The 17,428-nt window shown below is 62.3% G+C and overlaps 7 protein-coding genes across 7 annotated transcripts; 5 read left to right on the plus strand and 2 right to left on the minus strand.

The window, feature by feature from the left end:
- Nucleotides 1-104: 104 nt before the first annotated feature.
- Nucleotides 105-752, minus strand: PAN0_002d1010 (putative EF-hand protein; the record flags this gene model as incomplete). Its single annotated transcript, XM_014803177.1, has 2 exons — nt 105-340; nt 410-752. The coding sequence occupies 2 exons, from the start codon at nt 750-752 to the stop codon at nt 105-107; spliced, it is 579 nt and encodes a 192-aa protein (XP_014658663.1).
- A 730-nt stretch (nt 753-1,482) lies between these two features.
- PAN0_002c1011 (uncharacterized protein) lies at nt 1,483-5,169 on the plus strand (the record flags this gene model as incomplete). Its single annotated transcript, XM_014803178.1, has 1 exon — nt 1,483-5,169. The coding sequence occupies one exon, from the start codon at nt 1,483-1,485 to the stop codon at nt 5,167-5,169; it is 3,687 nt and encodes a 1,228-aa protein (XP_014658664.1).
- A 197-nt stretch (nt 5,170-5,366) lies between these two features.
- On the minus strand, nt 5,367-6,056 carry PAN0_002d1012 (uncharacterized protein; the record flags this gene model as incomplete). Its single annotated transcript, XM_014803179.1, has 1 exon — nt 5,367-6,056. The coding sequence occupies one exon, from the start codon at nt 6,054-6,056 to the stop codon at nt 5,367-5,369; it is 690 nt and encodes a 229-aa protein (XP_014658665.1).
- Nucleotides 6,057-6,533: 477 nt separating this feature from the next.
- Nucleotides 6,534-8,403, plus strand: PAN0_002c1013 (uncharacterized protein; the record flags this gene model as incomplete). The annotated part of the gene is made up of 6 exons (XM_014803180.1): nt 6,534-7,076; nt 7,161-7,343; nt 7,421-7,672; nt 7,758-7,925; nt 8,002-8,235; nt 8,323-8,403. 6 exons carry the CDS (start codon nt 6,534-6,536, stop codon nt 8,401-8,403), a joined length of 1,461 nt encoding a protein of 486 aa, XP_014658666.1.
- A 266-nt stretch (nt 8,404-8,669) lies between these two features.
- On the plus strand, nt 8,670-9,103 carry PAN0_002c1014 (histone-fold-containing protein; the record flags this gene model as incomplete). Its single annotated transcript, XM_014803181.1, has 2 exons — nt 8,670-8,778; nt 8,853-9,103. The coding sequence occupies 2 exons, from the start codon at nt 8,670-8,672 to the stop codon at nt 9,101-9,103; spliced, it is 360 nt and encodes a 119-aa protein (XP_014658667.1).
- A 98-nt stretch (nt 9,104-9,201) lies between these two features.
- Nucleotides 9,202-14,243, plus strand: PAN0_002c1015 (actin-like ATPase domain-containing protein; the record flags this gene model as incomplete). Its single annotated transcript, XM_014803182.1, has 7 exons — nt 9,202-9,244; nt 9,330-9,418; nt 9,702-9,939; nt 10,069-10,166; nt 10,262-10,804; nt 10,913-10,919; nt 11,323-14,243. 7 exons carry the CDS (start codon nt 9,202-9,204, stop codon nt 14,241-14,243), a joined length of 3,939 nt encoding a protein of 1,312 aa, XP_014658668.1.
- A 495-nt stretch (nt 14,244-14,738) lies between these two features.
- Nucleotides 14,739-17,188, plus strand: PAN0_002c1016 (cysteine proteinase; the record flags this gene model as incomplete). Its single annotated transcript, XM_014803183.1, has 3 exons — nt 14,739-16,619; nt 16,711-16,889; nt 16,966-17,188. 3 exons carry the CDS (start codon nt 14,739-14,741, stop codon nt 17,186-17,188), a joined length of 2,283 nt encoding a protein of 760 aa, XP_014658669.1.
- Between the last annotated feature and the right edge of the window lie 240 nt (nt 17,189-17,428).

Below are 17,428 nucleotides of genomic sequence, written 5' to 3' on the forward strand. Positions count from 1 at the left end.
AATGCATGAATGCGCGTATGTTTGCGACGAGGGAGTGCGAGAGGCGAGTACAAATACAGACTTGGATGAGGCAGAGTGGCGAGCGGCGAAGGGCGATGAGGACGCTAGGAGTCGTCCATCATGATCTGGATGAATTCGTTCTGGCTGATCTCGCCGTCCTGGTCGAGGTCGAATTCGTCGATCATGGCCTGGAGTTCGTCGTCGTCGAGCGATTCGCCGAGTTCCTTTGCGACGCGTTTGAGGTTGCGCAGCGAGATCTTGCCGGTGCCGTCGTCGTCAAAGAGCGCAAAGGCCTTGCGGATCTCGTCCATGGGATCGCGTGCTGCGATCTTGTCGCTCACTGTGAAAGAAGAGGGTCAGTCGTGTCGTTACGAGGAGAGATGGCGGATGAGGATTGGGGGCAACGCACTGATCTTATTAAAGTCGTCCCATTCGAGCAGGCCGGAATTGGTCTTGTCGTGGTCGCGGAGGAGCTTGAGCACCTCTGCCTTCTTGAGGTCGAATCCGAGCGCGCGCATGGCGACCTTGAGTTCATGGTAGTCGATGGCGCCGTCCTTGTCGGTGTCGAAGAGTTCGAAGGCCTCCTTGATCTCCTGTCGCTGCTCGTCGGTGAGCGCGGCGTCAAAGTGGTGGTGCTGCGCATTGCGAGAAGAGGAGGTGGGAGTGGCGAGGTGGTTGTTAGCCGAGGTGGATGCGCCCAGGTTGGCCGCCCTGCGTTTGGCAGCCTTGGAGGAGGGGGTGTAGAGCGACATGGTTGTTGCGTGCGAGGGTGCACTGGGCGTGGTGGTGGAGGCAGGAAGACAAAAAGGTTGATGAGGGTACAGATGCAGATGAGGCGAAGTGTGACAGGCGCACAGACGGGGCAGCCCCACCAACACCTCTTCAGTCAGAGAGCACCAAAGCCAGCCTCGAACTGTCACAGACCAACACTTTTTGCTAAGCGCTGAGCGTCCGACGCGTGAAGAAGAGCTGCTGAGTCCAGTGGCAGGCCGGCAGCTCGACCCTTTACGCGCTCAACGGAGGGACGCGTCAACTGGGAATGTCGAGTCGCAGCATTCGACATTTGGTCATTTTTCTTCGAAAGGATCGGCGACTTTCTTGGCTGCTCAGCTGCTCAGCTGCTGCTGCGTGCTGACTTGACTCGAGCTTCGGCTGCTGAACTCCACTTTTTCCAGCAGTCCAAATCAGCCGGGTGAGAGCGCGGCGGATGCAACTCTTCGGTGGCGTTGGCTCTTCGGCTGCACGTTGCGCTGACAGGGACGCATGCGCACCAGCCCGTCCATGTCCCCTGGACAGCTTCGCAGGTCTTCATCTCCCACCATTCATCCCACTAGGCTTGAGTTATTGCCTGATACACCTATCTCAACAGTCCCTACATTCGGCGCCTGGTGCTCGGTCCTCAAGCACACCCTCACTCCGAGTCGGCACACTTCCAACGTTTCGATACCACCCGCTGATCATTAGCTCGACGCACCCGGACCCATGGGCAAGAGAGGACACGGCGGTGGCGGCGGCGGCGGTGGCCGAGGCGGCTTCAATCGCGGTCGAGGTGGCACACGCGGGCGTGGCGGTGGTGGCCGAGGCGGAGGCTTCCAGGCGTTTGAGGGTCGCGGCAACGTCCTCGGTGGTGCGCCCGGGACCAGCTCTTCTTCCGGCTACAACTCGCCCCGCGGCGGCTCGGCCAACGCAAGAGGCTTCCGCGGACGAGGTCGAGGCGGCAATCTTGCAGCTACCGGCCAAAATCGCGTCGGCTTCGACTACTCCGCTCTGACACGGGGCCGCCGCGCGGGAGACGACGACGATGATGACGACGACGACGACAGCGATGAAGATGACTTCGCTATCGAGCCTCCCGCAGGCTATCGCCACAAGATCAAGCCTCACCTCGAGTCGGACGCCCTCTCCGATCAGGAAAAGCCTCCAGCGAAGAACAGTATGCCCTCCGGCTCTTCCACGCCCCTACGCCCCCACGACAACTTTGCCAGCCCTGCTCCCAAGCCACGATTCACGCCACGCTCCAGCGCGCCCACCAACTTCCCCGAGTTTTACACCAGCCGCGGCGCTCACGGTGGCGCCAAGTTCCGTCCACCAGAAGAGACAGAAGACGCAAGGTATCTCGCAGGCATTCCCGGTCTACGCAGACCCGACCGCAAGCAGCGCAATGGCCCACGCTTCGGCGACCCCGCCGACCAGGCACAGAGCAACTTCCGCGTACCCGTCGCCTTCGTCAAGGCCACAGGCGAGTTTGGCGATCCGCTCAAAGGCAACCTACCACCCCGCGATCCAAACGAAGCACTTCTAGACCCCAACAGCATGCAGCAACAGCAGCCCGCAACAAATCCAGGCGAGCGTCACGCCGGCCTCGGATTCTCCAATCGCTCCCAGAAACCTCCCGGCGCCGAGGCTCCCAAGGCGCCTGCGCCTGCGCCTGCATCGACGTCACAACCACCTGCAGCTCCATACGCTCCCGCGCGTGCAGCTGTCCCCGCCTTTCCACCGACGACATTCGATGCGTTTGACTTTGACTCTTTCGCTGCCAACAACGTCGGAGATCACGACGAGGTCGATGCGCTGCTTGCCGCATTCCCGGGATCCAAAGAGCTCGCGCCAGGCGAATCAATGCTCGAGGATGAACCAGCTGCATCCTGGACGCTCCCCGCCTTTCAGCCTCACGATGCATCCGCACAGAGGCCATCGTCATCGGCAGCGCAACCGCCGTCGCGCACCGCCATCTCCTCTTCCTCCTCCGATGACGAAGAGATCATCCTGGTGCCTAACAGCGCTCAACCGTCAGTCGACGCCGCTCCTACCCTCGACGTGATTGTCGAAGCAAAGGCGGTTGAGGCGGTCGAGTCCATCGTCCCAGTTGAGGCCGTCGAGCAGGTCGCCATGCAAGAAGACCTGGGCTTTGTGATTGATCTCGACGGCGAGGATCCCGCCTCGCTCTCTTCCAACAACGAGCACATCAGTCCCACATCCTCTTCCTCCTTCCGAGTCGCTCTTGGCGACCAAGCCGCAGCTGATGGCGCCAAGACCAGCCGTTCGCGCAAGAAGGCGGTCAACAGGCGCGGCAAGCCACATCGCGTCCCACGCGAGGGCGATTCGGACCTCGACTGGGGCAGCGACGGCCCGCCCGGCGCGTCTGAAAACGATACCGCCGACGAAGAAGGCCTTGCCGCCGCTGCAGCTGGCATCTCGATCACGCGCACCGACGACACCAACGGCATCACCGACCCCATTCTCGTCAAAGCCATCCGAGCAGACCGCCACGAGTGGGAGTCGGATGACGACGACGCGCAGTTTGGCAAGCAGTCCAAGCGTCGTGGTGGACAGCGTGCCAAGCGTTCGCTCGCCGGCCGCGCCACCGCGTCTCGCAGCGCTGCCCGCAGTCGCAAAGCCGACCAGGACGCCATCGTCGCCGACTACATGCAGAACCTGCTCGACCAGGCTCAAGACGCTTCCGACTCGGAACAGGACGTCTTCGCAACCGACGACATGGTGGTCGAGACCGTCGACGGCGAGCTCCCAGACGGAGCTGCCGGCAAGGGCAAGGGCAAGGCCAAAGCACGCCGTCTGTCGAACAAGCTCGATGAGAAGACCGATCTGGACGCCATGATCCGCTTTATGAACGGCATGGACCCGCAGAAGGGCGGACGCCAGCTTTGCTTTGGCGATATCCAAGACGAGATCCACATGGACGAGGTCAAGGAGTGGCTCACCGAGAGCGAAGACGATAGCGATGGCGACCACGATCAGCAGGTCCAAGACACCGAGTCTGCCGCCGCTGTCGAGGCCGAGTCAAAGCAGGACCGTACCACGGCCTCTGACAACGATGATGAGGATGAAGACTTGGCAGAGCAGCTCCGCCAGATCCTAGAAGACGACAACGATGACGAAAGCAGCGAGATCTTCTCCGAGTCATCGTCAGAAAGCAGCGACGATGACGATGATGATGACGGCGACTCCGACGACGACGATGATGACGATGAAGGCATGTTCCGCGGCAAGCAGTCGTGGGCGGATGAGGACGAAGATTTTATCCGTGCCCTCTCGTCGCAAGTCGGTGGCGCCGGCATCGGCAGCCATGGCGGAGCGGCTCCCTCGTCGAAGCGAGCCCAGAAGAAGCTCTTCCACGCCATCTCCAACGGCGACTTTTCCGACCTTGCGGATCTCGCGGCCGCCGAGAACGAGATTGACTCGGACGACCCCGCGTACGGCCTGGGCTCGATCCCGACCGCTCGCAACGGCAAGCGCAAGGGGCGCAAGTTCACCGACGACGACCTGTGGGCGGAGCAGCTGCAGCAGCAGTGGGACAAGGACCGCGCGAGCAAGGCGAGCAAGAAGCAGCAGCGTCTTACGGAGCGGCAGGCGGCGGCGCTCAACCCGTTCCCCAACACGCACGGCAAGGCGGGGAGCGGCAAGACCAAGTCGACCAAGAAGATGGCCAAGCTGGCGCGCAAGGCCGAGAAGCGCGAGATGCGAGCGAGCCTCAAGGCGCACTCGAACAATGTGGTGGCGGCGATCCAGGCGGCGGGGTCCGTGGATGCGGTGGATGCTTCGCTGTTCACGTTCGGCGGCAAGTCCTCCGAGGTGTCGTCGCTGGGGCTCGAGGAGCGATTTGCATTCAACATGGACGAGCTCAACCAGCAGATCCAGCTGTTCCTCCAACAAAGAGGCCGCAACACGATGCGATGTCAGCCGATGGACAAGTTCGCACGTGCCGAGGTGCACGCGCTGGCGAATGCGTACAATCTGCAGTCCAAGAGCAAGGGCAAGGGTCGCGACCGATTCCCCACGCTCATCAAGACGAGTCGATCGGGACTCAACGTGGACTGGAAGAAGGTGAAGCGCATCGTGTGGTCGAATGCCGGCGCGACGTTTGGCAACGATGCCGGCAAGAGCGACTTTCGGGACAAGAACAAGCGCAAGGGCAAGGGCGCCGGCGGTGGTGGCGCAGGCATGTACGGCGTTGGCGGAGGCACCGTGCCCAAGAACAGGGAGGGCGAAGAGGTCGGATTCGGAGCCGACAAGATCGGCGCCGATAATATTGGGCACAAGCTGCTCGCCGCCATGGGCTGGACCGAGGGCATGGGCATCGGCAGCTCGCAGGGCATGGCCAACCCGGTGTCGGCTACCGTCAAGACCTCGCGCGGCGGTCTGGGATTCTGAGTGTGACTCGGCCCAGCTATACACACCCATCGTTCTGTCTCGACGCAATTCCAGCATACACGCAACTTCCGCAGAAACCGAGCTTGAGTTCGCTGTGCACACGTGGGGGTCAGGAAAGAGAGAGCAGGTGGATGCGCATCTAGGTGCTAGAATACAGGGTGTTGCGAGTGGGTGCGCGCGAGAGAGAGAGAGAGAGATCAAAGATCGGGCTTGTTGGCGATGGCGTGTTTGAGTTTGTTGAGGTTGGCGATGAGCGAGTCTACGAGCTCCGGGTTGGATTCGAGCGAGGCGTCTTTGGGGTCGAGGTTTGCCCAGAGCTGGTTTGTGCTCGCGACGAGTTTCTCGAGCACGCCCTGCTGTGCTGCTGCTGCTGCGTTGGCGGTGTTGGCAGCCGCCTCGGTGGCATTGGCCGTGACGGCGGCAGCGAGCTGAGGCGGCGGCGAGTTGCCGTAGACGTAGTAGAGTGCGCGCGTTGCGACCTGCTGAGCGTGGCGCGGGAAGTAGTGGATGAGCGAATACCACAGCAGCGCCGTGAGGGTAAACACGACCACAATCACCAGGAACACCTCCCAGGCCTCGAGCATCGACAGCACAAACGTCGCCTCGATGTTCCAGTAGGTGCGGAAGAGTGCGCGCTCGATGAGCTTGATCGGGTTCCATGTGCGGCCGCTGTTGGCATAGGGGTCTGGACGCGCAGCACGAGCGGGCTTGCCAGTGCCAGCATAGCTGCTGCTGCTGCCGCCGCCGTTGACTGTGGAGACACTTGAAGACGATGACGAGCCCGAGGTGGGCTTGGACTTGGAAGTGGTCGACGCTGCTGCCGCCGAGGCCGGGTGCAGATGGTCGGCGGAGGCCGCAGCCTTGGTAGACTTGCGCTTGGCGGGCATTGCGACTAGGGCAGAGCGGTGGGGGATCGCGGTAACGGTAGGGAAGGAACGTGTCGGCGAGGCCGGATGTGAGCGTTGAGTTTGTCAAACGGCGTTTCCGAACACGCCAAGCCGGAGTTCGAGCGGCAGCATCACGGCACTGCATTCAGCAGATGCGTTCAGGCTCTCCAAAATTTCCCAATCCAACACGCACTTCACATGGCTGCTTTGATGGCACATGTCAGCATGGCCGCATTCCCGGCTCGCGTTTCCCGCTTACTCGCGCCGCGGCAAAAAAGAAATACTACTGTTACGCCGCCACTGTCACTGAATTGCGACCGCGCCAAAATGTCGTCTGGCAGATGTGGAGTAAAAGCTGAGCTTTGGCACGCGCTCAGGTCAAGTCGCAAAGCAGAGCAGAGAGAGCAACACCTGAAATGCTGCTCCGCGCTGATGCTTCCATCCCACTTGCCATCGTCGATCCCAATCTCCTGCAACATGGCGATCACCATCCTCACTGGCATTGAGGACACGCTCGCCCTCATCCTCGAGTGCGGCAATGACATCGCGCGCATCGAGGCAAAGCTGCTTCCGGCACTCCGAAAGCTTTGCTCCAGCACATCCACCGACGCCGAGACGTCACGCAATGCGCCCAGCAGTAGCCGCAATCAGCAGGCCGCAGCCTCGGAGCATGTTCTGTGCGCACCGATCCAGGGCGATGTAGACCCACTCTCGGCGCTCGACCCGGCCGTTCACTCGCTCGGCATGCTCTACATCCTCGCCGCCCGCGCCACACACGACTCGGCTTCGCCAGAAAGAGCGACCATCCTGCTGCCGCACATCTCTGCCTTTGTGCAGCGCTTCGATCCGCAACAGGTCCGTCTTGCGGGAGACAGGGTCGTGCAGCTCGTGGAAACTTTCTCAAAGATGGGCGATAGCATCACCAATCCCGAATCAGCGCTCCAGCTGCTGCAGGCCCTTGCGACCAGGTTCTGGACTCGCTCAGAAAGCCTCACGGCATTGCATCCCATCTTGGCATACGTGGGTATCTCCATGGCTACAAGGCCCATTCGCGCGAAGTTTACTGATACAGATCCGTTACATTCCCCTTTGTTACCCTCGCAGCAATATCTCAAGACTTCGCGCTACGCAGAAGCAGCCACCATGCTGTTGGATCTGCCGCTCATCGATGCCGATACCTCCGTCACGCCACTCACCCACTCTGACGTCCTCCAGTACTTCTACTACTCTGCGCTCATCTACATTAAGCTCGAGCGCCTCCTCGACGCCATCGACGCTCTCGAAACCGTAGGTCGCCAATGCCAGAGGCATCTTGCTTTGCTCTCACTGACACCTTGCCCACCCGGCTCACATTTGGTGTGCAGTGCGTATCGAGTCCGGCAGTGGCCGTGAGCGCGATCCACATGGACGCGTACAAGAAGCTCGTTCTCGTGCAGCTCTTGGCGGACGGCAAGACCTCGCCCGTGCCCAAGTACACACCGCAGCCCGTCACACGCACCTACCGTACGCTCGCCCAGCCCTACCTCGCATTCACCGCGGCGTACGAGCGACACGATGCCAAGGCTGCGCTCGACCTTCAGCAGATCGTCGAGGAGAAGAAGGAGGCATTCGATAAGGTAAGTCCACCCGCCTCTCGACGGGCCCTATGCACTCGAAGATTCCGCTGACACCGACGATTGCGGCCTTCGTCATATGTTGCAGGACCGCAACCTTGGATTGGTGAGGCGGTGTCTAGCCTTGCACCGACAGCGCCGCATCCAGCGCCTCGCGGACGTCTATAGCGCGCTATCGCTCGGCGACATCGCCGTCATGCTCGAGCTAGGAGACGCAGATGCGGTGCAGACTGTCCACGCCGATGTGGTCGATATCGTGAGTCCCTTGACCCCCCTTCTCCCCTGCGCCTTGAACTTCGGCTGATGCGCATCGTTGTTGCGGCTCATCGCAGGTGCGTAAGGGATGGGTCCACGCCGACCTTGTCCCACCGTCCAGCGCCGCTTCTGTAGGCAGCCAGGTGGGCGCCGATTGGGTGGTGCGCTTCGACGCTTTTGGCGGCAACGCCTACACGTCGGCTGCATCCATCGCTCTGCTGGAAAGCAAGCTGCAGACGGCCAAGCAGTGGCACGGACTTCTGCAGAAGCGAGACAGACAGCTTGAGAAGAGTCACACCTATCTCACCAGAGTAAGTACGCCGCGCTGACGCCGGGGGGATCTGAATGAGGACCGCTAACTAACATGACCCACACCTCTTTGCACCGCTACGTGACAGGGGCTCCAAATTCGTGAGGCTAGGGCAGCCGGCGGTGACGCCTACTCCGGTGCGGACGAGTTCGATGACACCGACTACTGATACCGCTCGCACGCAACTCGCAATGCCACAGCGTGTTGGCATGAACGTATCTGTGAGCGAGCGAAAGCGGTGTTGAGCAGGTAGCGAGTGGCGGGCTGAGCAGCCAGATATTTTTCGGCCGAAAGGCGCGCGGGTGAAGCTGAGCCCATCAACGCGTTGAATCCCGCTGCCAAGCCTGGCTTTGCGTTTCGCTACCACTCGGCACGGCCACACCATCGCATCGCACCTCGGTATCGCTCGGGCGGTACGACTGATCGCGCGACAAGATGGTCAAGCGATCCGCACAATGCAAGTTCCCCGTGGCGCGCATCAAGAAGATCATGCAGGCCGACGAAGATGTCGGCAAAGTCGCCCAGGCAACCCCGGTGCTCATCTGTAAGTCCCTGCCTGCTTTCATCAATTCATCTTGAGGATACTCGCTGACTTGTGTTGCTTCTGGTATCGAACAGCGAAAGCACTGGAGCTGTTCATGGCGAGCATTGTCGAGGAGACGGTCAAGGAGACGCGCAGCCGCGGCGCCAAGAAGATGACGCCGTACCACGTGAAGCGCACGGTGCACACGAACGAGACGTTCGACTTTCTCAAGGATATCGTGGCCAAGGTGCCTGATCCGGTCGAGACCGATAGCGGCAGCGCAGCAGCCGGCGACAACCGAGGCGGCAAGAGGAGAAAGACGGCCAAGAACGACGACTCGGACTAGCTTGCCAGCATCCAGCTCCTCTTCCACGATCTTGAACCGCGTATGTCTTGCTGTTCTAGCATTCCCTCTGTATCTTTTCTATTCATGATCGCACTGCAATGTACTCTAGCTTCCTGCAAGCTGAAGAAGCGGCGGTATGCAGTGAGTTGAGTTGCCGGACAAAGATTCGGCAATGTGAGGTCTTAAATGCTACCATTGCGGAATTTCGCGCGCCCAACTTGGGCAGTGCTGACCGTGCGGTGCGACGGCTGTGGAGCCGTGTCAAGAGCCCAGGCCAAAGTTCGCGGTCAGCAAGGGGGGGATGGGCTGAGGCGAGTAAGTGTGGGTGTGCCTGGCTGGCTGGGACTGAGCGGTGTGTGTCTCTAATCTCGCACCGCCGTCTGCTGCTGCGCCACTCCACACTGCGACTCTCTCGCGAAATCACACGGCTGCACGCCACACTCCCGCTCGCCCTGACTTTTGGCATTCCCACTTTCAGCGTTCGTCACCCATCTCCATCTCCACCTCGTCCGTACCTCTGCACCTCACCACCAAACCCCTCGCTCACGAACCAACGCTACGAACTGTTGTCTGAGACAACTCCGCTCGCCGACGCCAGGACTGCATCGACCCAACAGCTGCATCTCGTCGACGACTCGAAAACGTGCATCTGCGCAGTGAGCTGCCATCGCCTCATCAGCAACCTCGCTCTCGACCTATACAACCACACAGCCGCAAAGCTTGCATAGCCATGTCTGCTCAGCCTGCCTCTTCGGCCCCCGCGGCCGCTGGCGACGCTGGTGCCGCCGCCGCTGCCGCACCGCAGAAGCCATTCCAGACGAAGCTCGTCCTTCTCGGTACGCATTCCTCTCAGCTCCCAAGCGCCAAAGTGATCCGACCCGAATCGGCCTGCTGAATTATTCCCATCCATTCTGCCAAACACACTGCATGTATGATTCGATCGGCTTGTCCTGCCGATGCTACAGGCGAAGCCGCCGTCGGCAAGTCGTCCGTCGTGCTCCGATTCGTTCAGAATGACTTCCAGGAGAACAAGGAGCCCACCATCGGCGCCGCCTTCCTTACTGTAAGTGTCTTCCTCAACCCTGCCTACCTCTCCTGGCTGCGAAAGCTTGCTGACACTCAAACTGCTTCCATTACCCCGAACCTCGCCCTTCGCAGCAAAAATGCCGTCTCGAGGACCGCCTGATCAAGTTTGAGATCTGGGACACCGCGGGACAGGAGCGCTTCCACTCGCTCGCACCCATGTACTACCGCAACGCACAGGCCAGCGCCGTCATCTACGACGTGACCAAGGCGAGCTCGTTCGAAAAGGCAAAGTCGTGGGTCAAGGAGCTCCAGCGCCAGGCGAATCCCAACATTGTCATCGCGCTCGTCGGCAACAAGATCGACCTGCTCAACGAGTCGTCCAGCAGCGCAAGTGCCAGCGCCGACGACAAAGACGACGACGACGACACCGCCACTGCCACCCCGGATGCTGGCGACTCGCTTCGTGCCGTGCCCAAGGACGAGGCCGAGGCGTATGCCAAGGAGTCCGGCCTGCTCTTCTTCGAGACCTCGGCCAAGACCGGCGAGGGCGTCGTCGAGGTCTTCACCGAGATCGCAAAGAAGATCCCCATCGACCTTCACCTCGCACGCAACGCCGCTGCGGCTGCCGCCGGCGGCAACGGCGCGCGCCAGGCAAGCGGCAACCAGGCCGGCGGCGTTGACCTTCAGAACAACCAGCAGGGCAACCGCAAGGAGGCTTGCAACTGCTAGCGTGGCTGCTCGTCGCGCCGCGTACGTCCAGAACACTCTCTACGTCCTGTCCAGCCCTACAGTTTGTCCCCTCGCCTATTGCAGATCCGTCTCGTCCCGACTCCCCCGCCACCCCTGCTTCCCCCGTTAGGATTCTCTCTGTTACATATACCTCCCCGCGTCGCCTTTGAACGTATACGTCCTTGCTTGCAGCTGCTTGCGCCGCCACTGTCTGTGCTTGGGACGTTCGTTGCGAGCTGAGTGTTCTAAAGCATGTCGGCAGCGCTCCCAAGCGTTCTGGGAGAAGTCGGGACCAAAAGTTGAAAAGTGTTAGAGCCGCGTTCGAACATTCCTGAATTTTTCTCAGCTGCCAAGCTGGAAGGCCGCAGGTTGCACGTCACCCCGACTCTAAATGGACACGTAGCACTCGACGAGTGCCTAAACGGGCGCTGAGCATGTTCCATGCATTTCTTCCAGCGTTGCAGCTGCTGGTCGCGAGAGCAACACCTGGCGCACTGTTCCAGTCCGCACGCTCGACCCCAGCCCATCCTTTCCGGCTACTACTACCACCACCAACCCTCGCCTCACTCCCAACAGGCCGTCACATCGCGTCTCGTCAGAGTTCGGAGCTCTGCAACGCATAGCCGGCAAGATGCGAGTATCGTCGAATCGCGGTCTCTTCCCGCGCGCGCTGAGCATGCTCGGCGTAGTTGCGCTGCTGGCGCTCGCGCTGCTCTCGACCCCTGCACGCGCCATGGGCGTCGTCGCCTTCGACTACGGTACCGAATGGATGAAGGTCTCGCTGGTCAAGCCCGGTCTGCCGTTCGACGTGGTGCTGGACCGCGACTCGAAGCGCAAGATCCAGTCCGCCGTCTCGTTCAAGAAGTGGGGCCTGGAAGAGGAGATCCTCTTCGGCACCAATGCGTACAACCACGCTACGCGAGAACCCAAGCAGTCCTTCTACGGCCTCAAGACCCTCCTCGGCCGCACAACCGCAGACGACGACAAGCCTTACCTCGACCTGTACGCCTCGATCTTTGGCAACGACGTCGTCAGCTCCGACCGCGGAACATGCTCGCTCAAGAGGCCGTTCGAGGCTGATCCCAAGCTCTCGAATCTTCCCGTGCTCTCCGTCGAGGAGCTCGTGGGCATGCAGCTCGAATACGCCAAGAAGCTCGCCGAGGAGACGGCGGGCGAGCGCGTCAACCCATCGCTGCCCGCCGGCTTCAACATCGGCTCGTTTGGCGGTCTGGATGCCGTCGTCACCGTGCCCGCCTTCTTCAACGCACAGGAGCGCCAGGCCATCGTAGATGCTGCCGTGCTCGCTGGCTTCCGCCCGCGTCTCGTCTCGGACGGCGCAGCGGCGGCGGTCAACTATGCACAGACGCGTACCTTTGCGCAGCCCGAGAAGCACCTCTTCTTTGACGTCGGCTCCGGCTCGGTGCGCGCCACCGTGGTCGAGTTCAGCACCAAGCCCGTCGTCATCGACTCCATCCTCTCCGCCGGCAAGAAGGAGGCGACGATCGTCGACGTCAAGGGCGTCGGGTGGGAGCGCAACGTCGGCGGTCTCCAGCTCGACCTCATCCTGCGCGACAAGCTCGTCGCCGACTTTGACGCCAAGCACGCCGCGCAGATCGGCGGCTCGATCAAGACCAACCTGCGCGCCATGGCGCGCCTGCTCAAGGAAGCCAACCGCGTCAAGCACATCCTCAGCGCCAACGACGCCGCCTCCAGCAGCGTCGAGAGCTTGGTCGACGAGATCGACTTCCGCACCATGATCCAGCGCCAGGACTTTGAGGACGCCGTCGCCAAGGCGGGTCTCTTGCCCAAGTTCACCACGCCCATCCAGCAGGCACTTGCGGCCGCGGGCATCAAGCTCGACGAGCTCAACTCGATCGTGCTTGTCGGCGGCAGCACGCGTGTGCCGCTGGTGCAGAACGCCCTGCGCGAGGCAGGCATCCCCGACTCGAAGCTCGCGCAGAACGTCAACGCCGACGAGGCGGCCGTTATGGGCGCCGCCTTCTACGGTGCCAGCTTCAACCCGCAGTTCCGCATGAAGGAGATCCGCGCCTACGACCTCGTGCCGTACGCGGTCAACCTCAAGGACGCCGACGGACACGAGGAGGTCATCTTCCCCGCGGCGTCGTACGAGACCGAGCACGTGGTGCGTCAGTACTCCAACGTCAAGGACGACTTTGTCTTTGAGCTCGAGTACGACGCTTCGGCGCAGAAGGCGCTGGGTGCCGGCACCGACCGCGCCATCTCCATGGTCGAAATCAGCGGCATCGAGGAGAGCCTCAAGGAGCTCAAGGCGAGCGGGCAGCTGGACCAGGTGGACACGCAGCTCAACCTCACCGTCGTCAGCCGTCCGCTGGGCACGTACTCGGTGGAAAACGTCGTGATGGTCGTCAAGCCCAAGGCTGGCGGCATCGCCGGTGCGCTCAAGTCGTTCTTCGGCGTGGCGACGCCCAAGAAGGCGAGCAACGCCACCAGCACCAACTCTACCGCCACCAACGGCACCTCGAGCGACGAGGCCGGTAAGGAAGAGGGTGCAGACGACGACGACGAGACGCTGTCGTCGGTGCCGGCCAAGGACAAGATCGTCAAGCTGACGGCGCGCACAATCCCGCAGAACGATGCGGTGCGCCCCATGTCCGGCGAGGAGATCAAGCGCAGCAAGGACAAGCTGTGGACGATGGGACAGGCCGCGACGCGCAAGGCGCAGCGCGAAGAGGCGCGCAACGCGATCGAGTCGTACCTCTACCGTGTGCGCGATCTGGTCGAGGACTCCACCTTTGCCGCGGTCGCCAAGGATGCCGAGCGCAAGGCGATCGCCTCCAAGACCGACGAGCTGTCTGCATGGCTTTCGGACGCGGGCGAGACGGCGGACACGGCGACGCTCAAGCTCAAGCGCGCCTCGCTCGAGTCGCTCATCAAGCCGCTCGAGACGCGCGTGGAGCAGGGCAAGCTGCGCACTGCGGCGTTTGCTGCGTTTGAGACGTCGCTCTCCGAGGCGCGCGCCTTTGTCGCCGAAGCGCGCGCGAACCTGACTGCGGCACTCGAGAGGAACGAGGCGAGCAAGTACAGCGTCGCGGAGCTCGACACGCTCAGCGCCACGCTCGACAAGGACGCCGAGTGGTTCGCCAAGGGCAAGGCGCTGCAGGACAAGAAGGGCGCCAACGACGACCCGGCGCTGCTGAGCACGGATGTAGATGCAAGGAGGAAAAAGTTCTCGGAGACCATCGCAAAGATCAAGAAGAGGCGCATCGCAAAGACGCGCCCGCAGAAGAAGAAGCCCGCCGCCGCCGCCGAGTCCGACAAGAAGGACGCCAAGGATGCCAAGGACGCCAAATCCGAAGCGGGCGACAAGAAGGACGAGCAGCCTCCGCGACACGAGGAGCTCTGAGCCGCGAGGCATGTCGACGTGTGAGACTGGCTCCGCATCATGCTCGCAAATGAGATCTAGATTTGTTGAACCTCGAGTGTGCCTTGGTGTGCGCAAAGGTGAAGCTACGACTGTGCTTGGTGAGAGTGCGGAAGGTGCTTGGAAATGTCAAGGGTCCGGCTGCGGAAGGGAATTTCCAGCGCTGGGCGTGCACAGGCGTGTACGAGCCAGCCGCACGCGAGAGCGCGGCCCGGCCGCCTATCTGGGAGCTTGGCTGCAAGTGGAGTTGGCGGGCGCGAAGAAGCTGCTCTCCCTCGCACCAGTCCAACACCTGCACGACATCGACCATCCAAACACTGGCACCTTCTGTCCTTAGACTCTGTGATCGCCCATCGCCATTGGACCGCGCCAACATCTGCGCCTGTGACCGACGAGGGCGACCGCCGCATTTTTTCGCCAGCCTTGCGCGAACCCACTCGGCACCGCCTAGAAAGACCGCCCGCAAGCTACGCCGCCATGCCTTCGTCGACCAGCTCGTCGCCGACTAAGCTCGGCGGCGCATGGGGATCGTCCCAGCGCAGCAACGGCGGCTCTGTGTCGCCGACGAAACCGTCGTCGGCTGCGGCGTCGCGAGCAGGCACTCCTTCTTCCTCGCGACCGTCGGCGTCATCCGGCACCGTGCGTCAGGTTCCGCCCGGCTGCTCGCACCTGAGCGCGCTGCTGCAGCTCGCCACTGCGTCCAAGTCAGCAGCTTCGGCGACCAAGATCAAGTCGGAAGACGCGGAGGATGCGCGCACGACGAGCTTCGACACGCTGCCCGCGGCGACGCGGACGTACGTGAAGCGGTACGTTGCCGGGCTGCGGTGGGGCGCGCGCATCCGTGCGGGCAGCGTGCGCATGATGGACGACGAGGAGAAGGAGGCGGAGCAGGCGGCTTGGAACGAGCGCGCGGCGGCGGCGGCCAAGCAGGGCAAACCGATGCGCAAACGCCGCAAGCTCGACTACCCGCAGTGCGGCGGCTGCCACACCGAGGTGCTGCGGCCGTTTATCTGCCTCGAGTGCGCGCACACCGCGTGCTTCTCGCCGCCCATCGACGACGATCCGACGGCCGTGACGCGCACGCTGGCCGACAGCCACATGGTGCAGCATCTGCGCTCGGCCAAGCACACGTTTGCGTTCGACCTGCTGTACGGGCACGTGTACTGCGGTGAGTGCAAGGACTTTGTGCACGATCCGCTGCTCGAGGCCATCCAGCGGCTCGAGACGGCGCGTGTGCAGCCGAACGGAGTGGGGCAGCAGTACGGCCCGCCCAAGAGCACGATCGAGACGCTCTTTGCGCCGAGCGGCGCTGCGGACGCGAGCTCGGCGCTGGCGAGGTTCTACGAGACGGACGCGGCGGGCGTGAGCTGCCGTGTACCGCGCGGGCTGCGCAACATGGGCGCCACGTGCTACATGAACGTCATCATCCAGGCATTCCTGCACAATCCGCTGCTGCGCAACTTCTTCCTCGCGGACCGCCACAACACGGCGCTGTGCACGGCGGCCAAGACGTGCCTCGCATGCGAGATGGACAAGATCTTCGCCGAGTTTTACTCGTCCGACCCGGGCGCGCTCGCCGCTGCCACCGCCCCGGGACCGGCAGCGGCGGGTGGTGGCGGTGGCGAGAACGGTGCCAACGGCGTGTTGGCCAAGGGCCCGCATGGGCCGACGTCGTTCCTGTACTGCGTGTGGGTGGACCAGGCGAGCAGCGAGCTAGGGCAGGCGGGGCAGCACGATGCGCACGAGCTCTTCATCTCTGCGCTCAACTCGATCCACACGGCGCTGACCAGCCGTGCGCTGGAGCGCTCGTCGCTGCCGACGTTTGCGTACGAGCACGCGGATGCGCTCAATCTGCTGTTTGACCACTACGACGGCAACGGCGGCTCGGGCCACCAGTCGGAGGACGAGGCGGGCTACGGCGGCACACCGGCGCTGCTGGGTGGTGGTGGCGGCGGAGGCGTGGCGGGATGCCCGTGTGTGGTGCATCGCACGTTTGCAGGCCAGCTGCAGTCGGACGTTACGTGCCAGCGCTGCGGCAAGGTCAACACGACGCGCGATCCCATGCTCGACTTAAGTCTGGACGTGCGGCCCGAGTCGATGCGGCGCAAGGACGGCTGGACGGGTGCGGCGGGCGGCGCGAACAAGGCCAAGCTGCTCAACGGCAAGCTGCAGACGACGGGTGCGGCGGGCGGCGAGGCAGACGAGGAACAGCATCTCACCATCTGCCTGCAGCGCTACTGCTCCGAGGAGAAGCTGGGCAACAACGACTACTCGTGCACCTCGTGCGGCGGCAGCGCCTCGGCCACCAAGCAGCTCAGCCTCTACCGCCTGCCGCCCGTACTCTGCATCCAGCTCAAGGTAAGTGCTCGTTCCCAACCCCAACCATTGGCACAAGTCGGGATATCTGCTGACTTGTTGTGTTTGGATCTGCCGACGTTGATGGGAAAAGCGGTTCGAGCATACATCGGCCGCAGCCAAGATCGATACCAAGGTGCGCTTCCCACCCGTGCTCGACGTGCGTCAGTTCTGCACCGCCGAGATCCGCGCACCGGACGAGAATGCGCCGCCTGCGGCCGTAGATGCGCGTTCGAGCTCCAACAGCGGCCTGACGCCCAACCCGGATCCAGAGTAAGTCCCGTTTTGCCTCCTGTGCCAGTGTTCATATCGTAGGATGGTGGTGCTGACATTGTAATTCCGACGGCAGAGCATATCTGTATGATCTCTTTACCGTCGTCGTGCACGAGGGCTCGATGAACACTGGCCACTACACCAACTTCTCCAAGTGGCGCGGCAGCTGGTTCCGCTTCGACGATGACAAGGTGCATCCCACCACCGAGGCGCACGTACTCCAGGCACGCGCCTACCAGCTGTGCTACAAGAGGAGGCTGCTCAAGAACGTCACCAACTCGCGCTCGCACTCGCAGTAGCCATCAGAGCTATCATGAATGACCTTGTATTCCATGGCACAACGAATCCCCATCTCATGTCGAAGGATGAAGTGGAAGATCGGGGGTCTGGGATCGCGTAGATCAGTCCGAGATCAGTCCGAGTCGAGACCCCCACGCGTTGGGCCATTTTTCTGAGCACGCCCGAGTTTAGGCGCGAGATGACGACAGCATGCGCCGATGAGCCCTGCATTTTTCGAACAAGGCGCGTTGCTGCCTGCC

This window comes from Moesziomyces antarcticus (assembly GCF_000747765.1).
Source record: "Moesziomyces antarcticus DNA, scaffold: scaffold_v10002, strain JCM 10317, whole genome shotgun sequence".
In the NCBI taxonomy this organism is placed as follows: Eukaryota; Fungi; Basidiomycota; class Ustilaginomycetes; order Ustilaginales; family Ustilaginaceae; genus Moesziomyces; species Moesziomyces antarcticus.